The 17,293-nt window shown below is 36.7% G+C and overlaps 1 protein-coding gene across 6 annotated transcripts in view; it reads right to left on the bottom strand.

The window, feature by feature from the left end:
• Positions 1 to 17,293, bottom strand: part of LOC143737014 (A-kinase anchor protein 13) — an 80,857-nt gene that overhangs the window by 15,680 nt on the left and 47,884 nt on the right. For 2 of the 6 annotated variants that reach the window (XM_077227913.1, XM_077227914.1), the window contains exons 12-26: positions 16,739 to 16,786; positions 12,893 to 12,952; positions 11,387 to 11,573; positions 10,194 to 10,296; positions 9,784 to 9,906; positions 9,008 to 9,050; positions 8,808 to 8,916; positions 6,660 to 6,822; positions 3,330 to 3,397; positions 3,162 to 3,213; positions 2,930 to 3,074; positions 2,179 to 2,282; positions 1,677 to 1,823; positions 859 to 1,106; positions 45 to 170 (exon numbers count right to left, since the gene is read on the bottom strand). In XM_077227913.1, the coding sequence (XP_077084028.1) occupies positions 45 to 170; positions 859 to 1,106; positions 1,677 to 1,823; positions 2,179 to 2,282; positions 2,930 to 3,074; positions 3,162 to 3,213; positions 3,330 to 3,397; positions 6,660 to 6,822; positions 8,808 to 8,916; positions 9,008 to 9,050; positions 9,784 to 9,906; positions 10,194 to 10,296; positions 11,387 to 11,573; positions 12,893 to 12,952; positions 16,739 to 16,786 (1,726 nt within the window). The remainder of the gene's footprint in view (positions 1 to 44; positions 171 to 858; positions 1,107 to 1,676; positions 1,824 to 2,178; positions 2,283 to 2,929; positions 3,075 to 3,161; positions 3,214 to 3,329; positions 3,398 to 6,659; positions 6,823 to 8,807; positions 8,917 to 9,007; positions 9,051 to 9,783; positions 9,907 to 10,193; positions 10,297 to 11,386; positions 11,574 to 12,892; positions 12,953 to 16,738; positions 16,787 to 17,293) is intronic. The other 4 variants (XM_077227917.1, XM_077227918.1, XM_077227916.1 and 1 more) reach the window with 3 other exon arrangements.

Below are 17,293 nucleotides of genomic sequence, written 5' to 3'. Positions count from 1 at the left end.
ATTTATTGGGAAGAATGTCCAAAAAAATTAATCGAATAGTTTACTCTAATGAATGCCTGGAAGCGTTTGTCTCTGGCATGCAGCTCCTTGTAGAAGTTCACTGCTTCACTGTGTCGACTGCAAAATTTGCCATAGATTTTCTTCATGCTTTCTGCATTAGAGCCTGAGAACTGAAGCACATCATGTGATAAATTATTACAGGAACTAGGATATGAACAATGAATCTGCTGATAATTCATGTTGACGTATGCACTAACATGCAGGCAAACAAATACAATATCTTTTTATACAAAGTTTTTTATTTTGACAGTTTATATTTTGAAATCATTATATATGCCTGTGCACAAATGCATTTCTTCTACATATGTAAATAATGTGTCTCGGCTGGCACTAGCAGTGGTGCAGTAAATCCACACTTTGCTGGAGGAACGTTAATAAACTCAGCACCTTGAGCAACACACACATTTTTGTAGTCTGCCATTGTTGTTTTGGTTGGTAAGTAATCAAAATCAAAGTATCAAAGCATGCCTATAGACTGAACAGGTAATGCGCATGCACATGACAACACTGTTTTCACAAATTCACGTTTTTATAGTTTACACAGAGAAGATAATGATATCGGTTTCAAAAGTTTGGGTTTTCAGGACCCTAAAAGGTTGGCGTGTAAATGAACGGCCAAAACCAATAAAAAGTTTACCGGTTTTAGTTGAAAACGGTGTTGTGTAAACGGCCCCTGAGAAACACATAAATCTTCCCTTTAAAGTCCCCCTCTGGTGAAATTTTGGAGATCAAATATGAGTTTTAAGGGATAAAATGATTGACTACAGGGGGACTTTAAGTAAAATCAAACACCCTCACCTGGTTGACCAGCACATCTCCTATTCTGTTGATTATAAAGCCGTTCGTTCCATCCAGGCTGGCTTCCTTCTTCCTCTCCAGCAGTGCACTGAAAAAAAACGTGTGGAGTTCCAGGAGCTCCTCCAGCATGGGGAACATCTTCTCCACCATCTGGACCTCCAGCTGGAGATCTGTCAGCAGGCCCTTACTGTACACATCAGACATGATACGTAACGTCCGCAGGTGATGCATCTCCGTCTGCATCAGCTCTGGATTGATAAAGGAAGGAGATGTTTAGAGCCAGACATCTGGAAAAGCAACAGTTACCATTCTTATTGCTTTTGGGCCAGTGAATAGAGATCGACTCTTTGAATAGCAAGAGATTACCATGTTAAAGTTGCCAATCACTTCTAAACAATTCACTTTAATTGTAAACTAGCATCTAAACAAATTTAAGTGTGTTATTTGTATTGTTAATTTTTTTTACCTATTATTAACCAAAAGAACCAAGAGTAAATGCTTCAAGTTACGGTCAACAACACTGCTGCTAAAATGATTGCATGTGATTTTTGATTCATTATTATAGTTTTTTTAATATATTTTAATATTTTTAGTTAGTTTTTATTTTTGTATATTCAGTTTTCATTTTAGTTTTAGTAATTTTGTTTTTGTCATTTTTATACTTTTTTATTATTCATTTTTATTTAATCTTTAACCTTTTTTAATGCATTGTATATTTTCTTGTTTGTATGCTGGTCTTGCTGCAAAACCAATGGCCCTTCAGGAGCATTTCCCCTGGAAATAAAATAAAAATGTATTCGATTCTAACATGGACTTACCATAGATGACGTCTTGCCTCTTAATGATGTCCTTCTTGAGATGCTTCAGACATTTCTTATCTACAGTTATGCTCCAGGAGTCAGCCTCCAGTTCTTTAACATCTGCTTCAAACTCTCCCATCAGCCGGCTGTCAACCATCTCCGTTCCTTTAGAAACCAACAAAATTTTTATTCATACATCACTAGAAAACCTGTGCAAATAATAAAAAACTTGAAACTTTAAAAAGACATTTTATTAATAGTGAAAGTAAATAATGAGGGAAATGACTGAAGGAAAGGGAAAGAAAAAGGACAAGAGGCCAGATTCAAAACTAGGCCTCCCATGAAGCCACAGCTCTGACAATTAATGACTTGTTTTTAAAAGGATAAGGACTAATTCATGTTGAAAATGGAACATGCTGGACAGTGATTTTTAGGTTTTAGGTTGGGCCCTCTTTTAGATGCTTTTGAAAGTGCAGGATATTGCATCTGGTCTAATACAGGAAGAAATATGTCTGCTCACCTTCATCTAGAGACTCATTGGAAGCTGTGACCTTATTGGGTTTGTGGAGGGAGTCTGTGGATTGAGACAGATATCGCATACCTCTCAGAGGTATATCGTCAAACCTGCAGGAAGGGATGAGGTTGGGATGAGGGATGAGGTCAAGAGTCCTGAAGACAGATTCACTGGCTTTAGGTATCAGAAGCTATAGAGACAGCAGTTAAGTTTTATGTTGAGAATGGCGTACTGCCATACTACCAGTGCTGGGTAGAAACTGATTATACGCATGTAGTCTGTATTACATAATCAGATTGCAAAAATTAAGTACTTGTAATTAGATATATTACCTTTTGAAATACTGATAATCAGACTATAGTTACTTTTTTTATCGATTCCATGATTTCATATTACTCACACAATGGCAGTAAATTATTCCTAATTCATTGATTCGTCCTAATTCTTCTTTTTATCTTTTGTAAAGGGTTGATCGTTTTTTAAGTGCTCAATCTATTTTCCTTATTTCAGACTTATTTCAATTAACGAAATATTTTTTGTCGATAGTTTTCGTAATCAATAACAACACTGTGTAGTATAGTTGCATTCAATTCTGAACATACTCAGCAACTATATTTTCAGTTGAATCCTGAGAATACTTGGTGTGTGTGTGTGTGTGTGTGTGTGTGTGTGTGTGTGTGTGTGTGTGTGTGTGTGTGTGTGTGTGTGTGTGTGTGTGTGTGTGTGTGTGTGTGTGTGTGTGTGTTTAGACACTAACATTGCAATATTGTTGATGGACATGCTTTTCGAGAGGTTGCTGCTGTGGAAGGGCATAATACTGGTGGGTCGTCTGGAAGGAAGAATCGCAGAATGTTCCTCTGGAGAAAAGATAGCAGACCAGGGACGCTCCCGCATTGTGGACGCTACACCCCAAAATCACAGATACACCAGTAAGATCAGTTGACATGAAAAAACTCATAGAATAAAAAGAGAGAAACCTACAAACCCACATTTTGTTCGTAGAGTGACGACAGGCATAGTGGTAGACTCTGGTATTGCAAACTGTTGTTTATGTAACACAAAAGGAGGAACAGATTGTTTTTTACAACACAATGCAGACACTTTTCTCGATGTGTAAAAAAGAAAATGGCACATTTTAGAATGAAAACAACTCAAACCTTCATTCTGCTTTTGGGACATATGGGTAGGCTTTCTCTACAGCTCTTGTGAACTCTCACATTGCAATCTGAAAAACAAAACATCACAAATAAAAACATTAGCAAAGTACTCATTTTCAGTTCACCTCTTTGATAAAGATGCTATATTGTGAATGCTGTAAGGTATAATAAATGAGTTTGTGCTTTTATCTTTTAAAAAAAAAAAAATATTTAGCTTTAATTTATTTTTATTTCCGTCAAGTTTCAAGTATTTTAGTACTTAAACTTTAAAGAACACTAAAATTAGACATAATACCTTGGCAACTAACTGAAATAAGCTCAAGTTAAAGTTGGAGCAATGAAGGGAGGATTGTGTTTGTTTGTGTTGATTTTAAATATCAACAGTGTTTCTCGGAAATTACTTACTGCACCTTTAAGTTTTCAATCTTTCAATTCTTTGATAAAGATGCTATTTTGCGGATGCTGTAGGAATACATCATTTGATACCAAAGCATAAGCACAGCCTTTCCTGTTAGCAGAGATTTCACCTCTATGACCAAACATAAGGGTTTAATCATGAACGTATAACGGAAGTCGTTTTTTTTTCTATTCTGGCTTATGGTCAAAGTGGTAAAGACAGTTGGGCTTAGGGTTAGGAATTCCTTCCAGTCAGGAAACTCCACCAAGCTCACAAATGAAATCCCAGAAACGTGCCAAAAAGCAATACTAATGCAGATCTAAAGAACAAACTCTGAATATATACAATATCATTGTTTCTTATTACTTTTTAAATATTTTTAATAGATTTATCATTATTTCTATATAGGTTTATATTATATATTTCCTCCCAATGGGCTGGGCAATGAGGCTATGGAAAGATGAAAAAAGACTGAAAAAATAGACTCAATGGGAAGTTTAAAGTTTATTTACAATAAATATGAATGAGATTAAAATATTTAAAAAATAATGCATCAAAATTTTTCTCCCTGAATGAATAAGATTTTCATCCTGATGATGGCTTATGGGCCGCAACGCGTAGGTGTGCCGTTGCTTGTCATCTGTTTTAAAATCTAAGCCATGAAAGAATAAAGGCTTTTTACATTTTTCTAAAAACTAATTACTCGAGTGCCTTGGATTGTTTTTTCTTAAAAGGTTTTCTCTTCAGCAGCTCCATGAGGAAGTGAATGATGTTACCAGAATTGCTTCCTATTTTTGAGCAACGAGTCTTTTGAAATCCATGACATCTTTAAATCACCCTTCAATTTTAAGTTTTTCTATTCTATCACCACACTTATTAAAGCGCCCCGTTATGCTTTTTTAAATATTACCTTTCATGTGGAGTGTAATATAGCTGTTAGTGAATGCAAAAGGTCTGCAAAGGTTTAAAGATCAAAGTGCACAACAAATAAAGTTAGTCTCCAAAAAGAAAAAACAGATTCTGAACTGCCGAAACGAGACGTCAGCAATATCAGTCTCATTTCTGTTAAATACCTACATAACAATATAACAAATTTGCATAATGCCAGCCTATGATCTTCATTGGCTGCCTGCAAACAACGTCTACTTTGCCCTGTCCTCAAAAACTGTAGCTGAGACTGGAAGAGTTTGGTTCGTATTGTCGACATGTCAAGATGGATGAGGACTTGGGCTTGAATTGATATGGTAAAACCGATAAAACCGGTAAAACCGACGTAAAACCGATATGGTATAACATCGTTACTGTTCGTATCACTGTATATTGAGATATTCACTGTGTAAATTCAGATATGGTAATGGGTGTTTGGTTTCTGACACGCTCTGTAAGCGATAGACTAATCACAACAGACTGGGACGTCTGACCAATCAGAGCAGAGTAGGCTTTCCGAAAGGAGGAGTTTAGAGAGACTGCATCTTTGTACGAACTGTTTTTAGACACGTTGAGAAATGAGGTGATGTGCAATGTATATTATGAAAATAATTGTGTTTTTGACCTTGGATACACACCAACTTATTGTAGGAGACTTCCCAAACAATATTAGGAGCCTTTGAAATAGCATAACAAGGGGACTTAAGGGAACAAAAATAGTTTCTATTTATTGTATAGATAATTGTCCTGCACATACAAGAGGTTCTGTAAAAACTCAGTGTCTTTTCATGTGAAATCTAGTGTTGGGGGGTAACTAAATCAAATGGATGTTAAGTAGTACCTGAAACCTTAAATCAGTGTTGCGGCTCGCCAAGCTTTCATTTGTGGCTCGCATGCCGGTAAATAATACAGTGATATGATCAAGCAGTCACTACAGATATTTCATAAAAACATTTAAAAAGAAGTAGGACTATAACATAACCCATTAAAAACTCAGTGTCAGCTCTATTTTCAAATAATTTTGATCGGATTGAAAGGGGTGGTTTATCGAGAGAACATGTTCACTTGATCGATTGAAAACCGAAACTGAAAGGACGCCGTCCGTCGCGCAGAACGCGCTGTTCTTCTGATGAATAAAGTGTCGTATAAACGAGTGTCACGTCGTTTTATAATTCTCCTTTCACTCAGTATTTGTGAAGTGAAGCAGGACAACGGCTCACCAGTCCTTGTTTCAGATTCTCATCCACAGACGACTGATTTTGGGCATTTTTACTGCGTGATCAATACAAACAGAACTGCATAACGGTTTGTCTCCAAAATATGACCAGAATTTGATATTAAGTCTGCTGTTTAAAACAAATAAAGAACCAATGTAGGAAAATGGTTATTACGCGACAACAGCGGGAAACTTTGTATATTTGTGGAGTGTACGAATGTCAAAAAACCTATTCCCAATTTGAATCTTTTGACTTATAAACGTGCACATCACCGATCATGCATCATATCACGATGTTAAGCATTCATGTAAACTACAATACATTCAGATTAATCAATCACAATGAATTCAGACCGATTGAAACAAAAGTTGTGCATGTAAACATATCCAGTCCCTGCGGAGTTACCAGTTATGGCGGTATTTCCAGCTCTTAACGCCGCATGTGCTCTTGGATGATTAGATACATGAGGGGCTAATGTAGAAAAAAAAAAACTTAATGTCATTCTGGGATGAATCTATTCTGGAAATCCTGCTTTTTTTTCATTAAGGGAAATCATCTTGTCTCAGTTACAAATTTGACACGTAAATCATTTAAAAAAAATTATTTATTGCATTACATATTGAATGTTAATGGGTGACATATTAATAAACAGACATGGTATTTATGACTGGATGTAACTTTTTATACTTTCCTGTAAAAATGGCTCTCCTACTCACTTTGTCATATCAGTGCGGCTCTCATGAAAAAAATAGTGAAGACCACTGCCTTAAATGATGAACTGATTCTTACTTGTGCAGTTGACAACATCTTTAGTGTTGAGGGTTTTGTTGCATTGCTGGCACAAAGCCGGATGCAGCAAACTCGACGTGCTGAACAGGTGTCCATTCACAGATTTCTTGTCTCTCTCTTTTGCCTCTCTGTCTTTCTCCCGATTCTTTTCTTTGTCTTTTTCCTGTGCCAGAAAAGGTACAGGTATAAGAAACATTACAATAGGTGACAGCTGTTAACACTTGCAGAGCACTGTAATGGCCAGTCGTATTTAATTCCGTTTAAACCCGTTAACTTAACCGTTAGCTCATCACTTTCTTTAATTTAATTTCTGCAAAGTCATTTAGTATGCCTTACTCTACAAAACAAGGTATTTGTTTGCTAATATTTAAATTATGAAACTTGGGACAAAATGTGGATTGAGTGCCACAGGATCCAGAGCTAATGTGTATGCTAATCAAAAAGAGGACCTTAGAGGCAGCCCTATTGTCCCTATGAAAAATGTCATTTCAAACTGAGGACATTTTCACTTCAGACAGTTGTGCACAAACATCCTCTCAATTGTTGTCAAGTTCTCCTGTAACAAAGTTCAGCTTCCTACTTGTAAATATAGGCCTCAAGTTAAGGAACTGTTTAGAAACAGCAATCGTTTTTTTGGGGGTAATAAAAAGCTAAAGTAACAAATACTATCGGGCTTACTAAACATGAAATATTTGATTATGTATAGTTGAATCACCATGAATCAAACACACTGCTGTCAACAACGTGCCAGTATGGATGAAATACACTAAAAATACAATCAATATGACAACTAAACGATAAGCAAGTCATTGGATTCCATTGTTAAGCAACTAAGGAGTTAAACATTTCAGAACCAGTGAACATCAAGAAGTGAGAAGAGAAAGTTGCACAAGATAAACCAGAACAAAACTGGACGGACCCCAGGGGCAAAACATCACTTTCCTTAAATGAGGCAGTGACAGAGATTCGGCCTACCTCTTCTCCCTTCAAGCTCTTTATCTTCTGATAGCGGCCTTGAACCTCGCAAAACTTTCTATATAACATTACTGAAGGAGGCAGAGCCTTTGCAAGACTCTCGACCGAGACAAAAAGTTTAGCATCACCTCAGATTCAGGAGGAAGTGATCCAGCTCAAGCTGGGAGGTGCTGTGACTCTTACTTCCTCTTTTTATTGCACTGTCGTTGCTGGTGTCAGAACAGCAAAGTGTTGATGAAATCTGAACAGTTTGGTGTAAAAACACCCATATGAAAACTTTTATAGTAAAACAGAAGCGCTGCAAATGTTTCAGACTATAGTACATTTAACTACAAAGTTTCTAGTGTGTGGAAGCTTGATTCATTTTAATGGTTAGTTTTTACAGTTAACTAGGTCAATAAAATCTTGAAATTAGAGTCTTGAATGACTTAAGAAGTTTAGAGTATTAATACAAGGCCAATTCAGAAATAATGTATGTACAGAAGCCCTAAAGTTTATTTAAGCCACAAAAAATAAATGAATTCCATCGCATCAAAAAAATAAATGTCAGGATTTAGTTGCTAAAACTGTTGGTAACACTTTATTTTAAGGTTACATGTTACTATATATATTAACTATAGTAATAACAGTAAATTATGCATAATTACAAGTAACTAACCCTAACCTTAACTGTGACTCTATAGTACAGGCAATTAATGAATATTAATCAGTACTTATTTGAGTATGTACTATGTAACTACATCACCTTAAAATAAAGTGCAACCAAACTTTGCATTATTGCAAAATAATTTGTGATTATTTGCAGGTTTCCGTGAAAAAAGTTTTTCAATGTGCACTTTAGGTCTCTGTAGTTTGTAAATAAGGTACTGGTCCTTTAAATGGGTAAAATGCTGAGCTAACTGTAAAGAATGTAACATTATAATGCCTCTTCTTACCATATTTCCTCTAGTGCTCAGAAATCTCTTCAAACCCCTCACACAATCTACTTCTCCATTGATTTCAGTACAAGGGTCAATTCCTGTCTTGCATTTAATTGACAGGGTGATAATTCGCACTCAGTCATTCGCACTCAGTCATCAGTATGAATGAAACGAATGAGCTAATCTACAAATACACTCTTGGTGCAGAGGAAAGTACTTGGTGAAAAAATGACGAACAAAAACGTTGACTTACTCTCGCTTTCTTGTACATTTTGTTCTTTAGATAGCTGAAAGTCCGGCTCACTTTGGTGGTACTTTTTTCAAAATCTCCTCTTAAAGGTCCAGGTTCCTCCTCTGTAATGCTAAAAAAAAAGCAAGATATACTGTAAAGACATGCATTATATGAGTTTCCAGAAATGTCAAAATTAATTGAGATATGCATGGGCATTGTACCTGTATCCCATTGAACTGGAGTTACTGGTGTATGATGTCATGCCTATAAGTACAATGATGGAGTCAAATTACCATCACTAATAACAAACAGCCTCCATCAACAGAGCCTGATTTACCTCCACATGCAAAGTTGTCTGTCTGCAAAAGAGTATGTGATTTGTCTAGATATTCAACTAGACTAAAATGACTCATTGTACCATGAACATGCTATGGGCAAGACCATTTTAATCAATACTGAGTTTTTGAAGTTATAATGCTGTCATGAAATCATATTTAGTTGTTATTGTAAGAAATTTCCATGTAATCGCCACTGAATCTCAAAGAAGTAAAAAAAAAAAAAAACATACAGCCATGAATATGAATGTAACCACAGACAAATGGAGTACCGGTAGTAAAACTGTTCAGAACGTGACCTCCTCCAAACTAAATGTATGGCAAAAAGATGGCATATTACAGGGTTAATTCACCTAAAAATGAAAATTAGTGACCAGCAACTTTCAAACTCCAAAAAGGACAATTAGGGTTGGGCGATAATATAGCTAAAAATATGAATGACACCATTCAGTATGAATGAAAATACACAATCTAGATGCAAAGTACATATACACAATACACAATGATCCCTAATTTTATATCATAAGTAAAGATATCACAATAATAGAGGGCTCTACTCTATATTAGGGTCAGGGTTCATAGTTGGCTAGCATCATCTAGGGACAAATCACTAAGGGTTACTATGCTGAAGATGCCATTCTCCAGCTCCTACTGCAACTTACTTATGGTGTCCTCCTCATCACTAGATGAAGAGGTGACAGTAAAGACAGTTTTAGATTTGGGGAGGGTCGGTGAGAGGTTGAAGGAAAAAGAGACCCGTCTCTTTCGCCGTATTCTTCCTATCGCTGGACGGTTGCATTGGGGATTGAAAAGTCAGAGCAAGTACTTATTAAACCAGATGATTTAGGGGCCTGAGAAATGGGTTGAGGACAACTGAGACAAACCAGATGAAGAAATTAAACTACATTATACTGGGACAACCTGCACGTGCACAACCTCTCAAACAAGGAATTAATTAGAAATATCTGGTATTCTGAAAGCAAAATATGTTTCTAACACAAAATCCATTTCTAATCAATCTATAGCAGCCAGAAACTGAAAGAAGAGATGGAAATCAAGCAGCTTAACTTACCATCTATGTCCCGTTGGCTGATGGAAAGCATAGAAACTGATTTCATGAGGGGGAGGGTCACAGATTGACCGCTGTGTCTGAACTGATGATACTTCCTTGATTTCTGCAATTGCAAATTGCTAAAGTTAAGTTCACAGAAAGATATTGCACAGCAGAATTCCCTCCAAGCTGCGCACTCCTTAGATCCCGTCCGCGCAGGACAAATAAAATGCCGCGCACAGAACAGATGCAAAAATGAGTAGGGAAATCCATTTGACTGTATTGTAGTAAATGAGAAATAATTGCAGTGCTTGGATAAAGAGCTATAGAGTTAGTGTCGCTATAGAGTTAGAACTGGTAATTGCGGTTTACAGGTTTCATAGAAAGAGAAGTATGTGCGCCAAATCAGTCGCTGTAGGAATACTCGAAAGGTTGCGGGCTAAATAGCTCAACACGAGAGGCAATCATGAAGAAGTCAAGTCATCATGTTTTAAAGAAAAGTGTCTTGATTAAGTGGTGGAAATAATAGTTATATAATATAATATATAATATTAAATATTAACAACATTATATTATACTATATCAGAAAGAAAGAAAGAAAGAAAGAAAGAAAGAAAGAAAGAAAGAAAGAAAGAAAGAAAGAAAGAAAGAAAGAAAGAAAGAAAGAAAGAAAGAAAGAAAGAAAGAAAGAAAGAAAGAAAGAAAGAAAGAAAGAAAGAAAGAAAGAAAGAAAGAAAGAAAGAAAGAAAGAAAGAAAGAAAGAAAGAAAGAAAGAAAGAAAGAAAGAAAGAAAGAAAGAAAGAAAGAAAGAAAGAAAGAAAGAAAGAAAGAAAGAAAGAAAGAAAGAAAGAAAGAAAATTTACCTTGGTAACTGTAGTCTACGTAATCTTACCCCAAAATACCACTTTATTTTACTTTGTGCTATTTTCTATATTTTTCTATACCTATAACTTAATTTTATTATATAAAACTATAGTATGAATGTGAGTAGGATATAAATTGTTAAACTTGTGTCAGTGATATTTTTGAGAAAAAAATTAGCTTGCTTCAAATTCCTAAAAATTTGTGTCGCAGCTTCATGACCATGGGAAAATGTGGGTCCCATGGCCAAATCAGTTGGGAAGCACTGGCTTGGGCCGCTTCAAGTAACCTTTTCAAATAGTTACTCTATTTTAACTAAAATGTCATGATTTGGGAAAGGTAAATCATCTCACCTGACCACCTGGACTGCTGCAATCTCCCAAATCGGATTCAGGACCTTCTTCTGTGAGAGACATCAGTGAGCCCCTCTCTTCACTTTCCTGCCCCTGCACTCCTCCCTGATCCTTGGATGGGCCTCCGGACTGCGGTATCCAACGTTTGCCATCCTCAATCCCTGCTGCTAGACCCTCCAAACTATAACTTAAAAAAGAAAACATTGCTAACAGCCGAGCACAAAAAAAGTAGATAAATAAATAAATAAATAAATATCTGTCCCGCACAACTTTTTAATTTACATTAAATTAATTATGGGTTCTACATGGTTTTCTTTTCACTCAAAAAGGTGTCCACATGTGTCTGTGTATGGTGTACTACTGACCAACCAGATGCAAAATATGCAAAGTGGATGTTCATATTACACTACACCCAACACAGAAGTATACACACTCAAATGATTAGACCTTATTTATTATTCAATAATATAACAATTGGAATTAAATTATGATGTATTTCAGTGCAACTACTTAAGTACTAAAAAAAAAACTTGAGACAATAAAAAAAGTACTAAAATTGCAGTATTAAATTGTAGCTAGATGCGTTTGGGACTATGCAAAGCTGACTCTTTAGGCAGTCTAGTATATGAACACAGTGAATTTCACTAACAGAATGGCTGCTGTTAGTATGCGACACCAGGATCTTAGAAGTGACGCCATAGACACACATTACAAGCTCAAAGCAGCACAATGAAAAGCACAACCTGAGGCTACATGAGAATTTTTTTGGGATGCTAATATATATGCGAGCATGCATTCGACATTCAAATCTCAAAACAAATAAAATCGTAGGAAAAAAAAAAAATCAAAACTACACTGTAAGAAGTGAGCAACTACATGAGCAGGATAACTACAGTACATATCACACTATATAGATAATGAGGGTCTTGTTTTAAAGGTGACTAGAAAATTACCAGACTTTCCATATATGATGTATACAGAGATCACAATTATATTAAACCTCAAATCAACATATAAGGTTTAAAAAGTGAAAATGTAAATTATTTCTAAATGACATGACACGTAAGAATTACTTTAATTGGTATAACCTACTGTAGTCAAATTGGTCATATTAAATAATATTTTACATTTTGGTGCAACAGTATGAAACAGATTCGTAACAAACTTCCTCTTACCTGACATTTGGGCCAGATACGAGAACAACAATATCAGTCATCATGCAACTGCAACAAAAAAAAAAGCTACCAAAAAAAAAAAAAAAAAAACCTGCACAGCAAAATGCAGCAAGTATCTCTACAGCAACACTTCTAACTTTTAAAAGCCATCATTTATCCAAGCTGTATCATGGCTGAAAGGGACAGCAAAAAAACATAAGGCCTCACTTTGCTCTCAGACAAACAGGTAATGCAAATAATGATGCAAAAGCTTTGTGCTAGTCAAAGGGGGTGGCTCTTCGGTTGGATTTACAGGAAGCTTGCACACAACGCGCTCACACACTCTCTGTACCTGATGAGCTCTCTAATTTCTTCCAGCTCTCGACATGGCTCACTTGGGCACCAGCTCAGACTGGGCAAAAAATAGGGGGCGCCAGTGGGCACAAACCAGTTAGAGGGGTAGTAGTAGAGCATTTATTCAGTAAACTGTTTGTTTAGGTTGATTATTGTGCTTCACTCTTAGAAGAAAAGGTTGTATAAAGAACCTAAAAGGGGTTTAGATGATTGGAACCTTTTGGGGTTTTAATGAATTAATTTAGTTAATTATGAATTAATTTAGTTAATTATGAATTAATGAAACAGCATGTAAACACTTTGTCACTAGAAAATTTTGAAATAAACCATAAGCCATGAATGTATTGTGCAATAATTTAAAACTTACCTCCTTATAACCTTTTTTGAATAAAGCGTTCTTTAAAATTTAGTCCAAGAACCCTATCATACAACCGACGCAATGCAGCCGCCCAAAACACACCCATTTCTAAGACCCCATCCACAATACTGCGTTTTAGTTTAGAAACGGAGAATTAAAACGAATACGATCTCCGTCCACACCAGCGTTTTAGCTGCTTATTAGAATTGATCTGCGCCCACATTAAAACGACTGAAAACGCAGATCACGTGACCAGTGTTGCCAGATTGGGCGGGTTAAAGTTGGGTCTTTAAAATTTGGGCTGGTTTTTGATGCAATTGGCGGGTTTTTATTTTTAACTATAAACAATATTTTTTTATATTTTTCATGAAAACGAACTATAAAATAAATTATATAATTTAGGATGACGTTTAAATTAGGTATGGTTCAGGTTAGCCAATAAGGTTCAGGGGAATCCTGTCCAATCGGACTTCAAGCTTGATTGGCGGGTTGTTGTAGGCTAATCGTTCTATTCGTTATATCGAGGATACTGCATTTATCATCATCATTCATCATCATCATGCCAAAGTGGGGTAAAAATAAAAAGTCCTACTCAAAGGAATGGGAGAGCGACCCGTCTCTGAAAACATGGATTGCACCCGTGGTAGGCGATGAGTCAAAGCAAAGCCATCTAAGGAAAGCCTGGCCACTCCCTATTAAGCCCTATTGTACCGAAATTTGGTTGTAGCTCCACCAGAGTTTCACTGGGGGCGATCGTCCGAGTGCAAAATGAATGGGAGTCTATGGGGCTAGACGGCTAAATTTGTCTCTTTCACCCGATTGCCGTTGAGAAATCTCAGATTTGAATGTAGATTTTGCAAGTTCAACATGGGTTATAGGTCCAAAGTTGAATGAACAAGTACTTATGTCCTTTCGATTTCTTACAGGTTGAGTTGTGGTTGCCCATAACACGCTAGCATTCTGCTAATGGACTTTGATTGGTCAGTGAAGGACTGATTACGTCCAGAGATACCGCTTGATGGCATCATGGTATCCTAAGTATTTTCGGCGTGGTCTTTTAAAACAACAAAACAAAAACTCTTCTAGCATGTGTATTTACCTGTGTCAGCGGTGTTGTCGATGCCTCGAGAGAAAAGAAAGTGCAGATCGCGAAAGCTCCAAAGTGACTGAAGGATTGCCGTAAAGCAGTTCTCTGGTCGTACGATGTGTATGACGTCATTGCCATTTTAAAAGACTTTTTAAAGCAAATAAGTGATTCTAAAAAATCTCTAACACCCAGTAATCTGTAATGTCTTTGCATCTCCTTTCGATAACAACATTCAAATTACTAGACAAAAAATTATATCCTGAGAAGAGTGGATTTTTAGGGGTATAGCTCCATAGACCTCCATTCATTCTGCACTCGTCCTGTGAGCGCCCTCATATGGAGCCAGAGTGGAACTGCAACCAGTTCAGAACCCGGAAGTTTACTGCCAGTGAAACTTCTCCCCATATTAGACATTCTCTGGTCAAAGGCATTTTGTAAATACTGTCAATCAGAAATCAGAGCACAGTTAAACGATTGAAAGGGCATGCTAACACAAAAAAACACAAATCGCGCTGTGCACCAAGTGTAAAAACTTTTACTGTGCCAGCGGGAGCAGCAGGGCAGTGTCCAATCAAAGATGACCAAAAGCGTCGTGAAATTGGAATCGCTGCCTACATTGCTTGACACAGTTCAAAAAAATGCAAGATGAGATAATAGAGACGTTTTCATCAGTTCTGCGGAGATTCTCTACGTTAACTCCATATTAAAAGGTAAGCGTGCTTATGCTATTTTAGCACACTTTTATTTTGCTGTACAATTCTGATGTCATGTTTGATAATTTCTTAAACCTAATAACATATAGGCTACAGGTAGCTGATGTAGTGTCTAGTGACGATTCAGTGAATCATTAAGTCGTTATTTTATTTAAAATTAAAAGGAAAAAAATGATAATTCATCTTGATTAAATAATAATAATTTTAATAATAATATAAAAAATGTAATTAGTTGTAAATAAAGCACACATTTTTAAGCACTAATACAAAAAGTAAAGTGCAATGAAATGATTTGAGAATTGGCCTATTAGAGAAGAACTGTAGTTCTGACAATAATAGCACAAGAACAATAAAAAATGTCCCCTTCTGGGGTTTCCGATGTAGACCTTGTGTTTTATTAAAATTATAATTTATATTTAAAAAAAAAAGATGCACTGGATATATGGCGCGAGCATGGTGCTCTGCGATTTGTTAGTCTGGTTGTTTAATAAGAAAGTAAATTCTGTGTGTTTTATTGTATAACAGTTTTAATAACAGTATATATTTTGGGCTGTTTTTTTTTTAAATGGGCGGGTTTTAAGCTGTAGTTGGGCTGGAAATCTTTAGTCCAATCGTGCAACACTGCACGTGACCATTCACCTACACTGGGCATGCGCGTGCCGGTGTAAACAGGAATCAGGTTGACCATTCCTCAGATTTCATTGAGGTCGATAAGTGCTGATCTGGACATTCGAAAGTTTTCGCACCATTCCTCAGGAACCACAACTTCATTGATAAACTTATCCCACCATGCGCTGGTTCTTCCCGTCTTAACCCAAAAGCGACGCTCCATGTACGGTTGATACCGCCGCTGCACACGGGAACTGTCACAGATCGCTGGAATAATAGCTTGCCTCGGCGCATGTAGGCAGTTATAGCACTGTAAAATGCAGAATTTACTTGCACTAACATAACTGGTAGTCCAGGCTGTTGTTGTATGTTTTCTTTCGGTGTATGACACCCAATCAGAGAGCCGAGCGTGAGCCGAGCGTGAGCCGAGCGTGAGCCTCTGCGTCATCGTTTCTAAAGTCCTCCGTTTTGACCCGTCTTCACTAAAAAGTCCTCCGGAGATTCAAAAAGTAAAACGGGGTCGGCAGCGTTTCTGCCTTCTGCCTTCTCAAACTTCTCAGTTTTAGGTCTTCGTTTTTGCAGTTTTAGTCTGGACGGGAGGTGCAAACGTAGCAAAAGGTCTCCGTTTCTAAACTAAAACCTAGTACTGTGGATGGGCCCTAAGAGAATAGGGACAACCCTTTTAGACCATGCGCCCAGGTGCGTCGACCATTTTTCCCTTCGTTAAACTAGCAAAAGTGGATTTGGACACGCCCTAAGTGCACTTGTGCTGTGCACTTTAGATCATGCGCTTCGAATGTTAAAATAGGGCCCCTAGTGTTCTATATAGAACCCCACTGAACCTTTTTTTCTAAGAGTGATAGAGCGCAACAGTAGGGTTCGAGAGGTAAAAATTAAATTCATCCTAATCGCATATATTTGTTTTGCAAAAACATTTTCTTATACATAACAAAAATTGTGTTAGTTATGTTAATTCCTGGTACTGTACTTTGCTAGCATGAAAATGGGAATCACTGTTGCGCTCTATATGGATTTCAGATCTTAAATACTTAAAAATAAAATAAAAAAACAAGATACCTTCTTCTGTAAAAGACAGGTCTGCCGTCTCCTGTACTTCGTACAGAACTGGAAATGGAAAGATGATGAGAGGTATGAGATGTCATGGAAATATGAGAGATCTTTAGTAACTACTATGACTTAAAATATCTGTATACTAAGAGTCTTGGAAGGGTACAAATGAAACTAGTAAAGTATGAAATTAGTGCATTAGAAAAAGAGTGAATGCAAATCAGTAACAAAGCGAAGAGCGAGGTGAGAATGATTAGAGCATGCAAAGGTTTGAGGATGTCACATGATCAAGAAGTGTGAATGATGTCATTCTCAGAGCATGTCTTATTTTGGTGTTTCGTTTTTGAGGTGCTGGTGCATTAGCATTCAGTGTGTTATGAGTGGGAGTGTATTCAGCGTTTCAAAACCTAAAAACCCAAATACATTTTGGGCAAATTGGTGTCTGTGATGAGATATACATTTTCATCATATTCCTTTACTATAGTGCGTTTCAACTTAATTATTTTATTGAGTAAGGATGCGTTAAACTGATCAAAAGTGATAGTAAAGACGTGTATGATGTGA

Source organism: Siphateles boraxobius, unplaced genomic scaffold (genome assembly GCF_051911475.1).
Source record: "Siphateles boraxobius isolate OS27281-9 unplaced genomic scaffold, OSU_SipBor_1 130, whole genome shotgun sequence".
Taxonomy (NCBI): Eukaryota; Metazoa; Chordata; class Actinopteri; order Cypriniformes; family Leuciscidae; genus Siphateles; species Siphateles boraxobius.
This window is presented reverse-complemented; position numbering and strand designations above follow the sequence as displayed.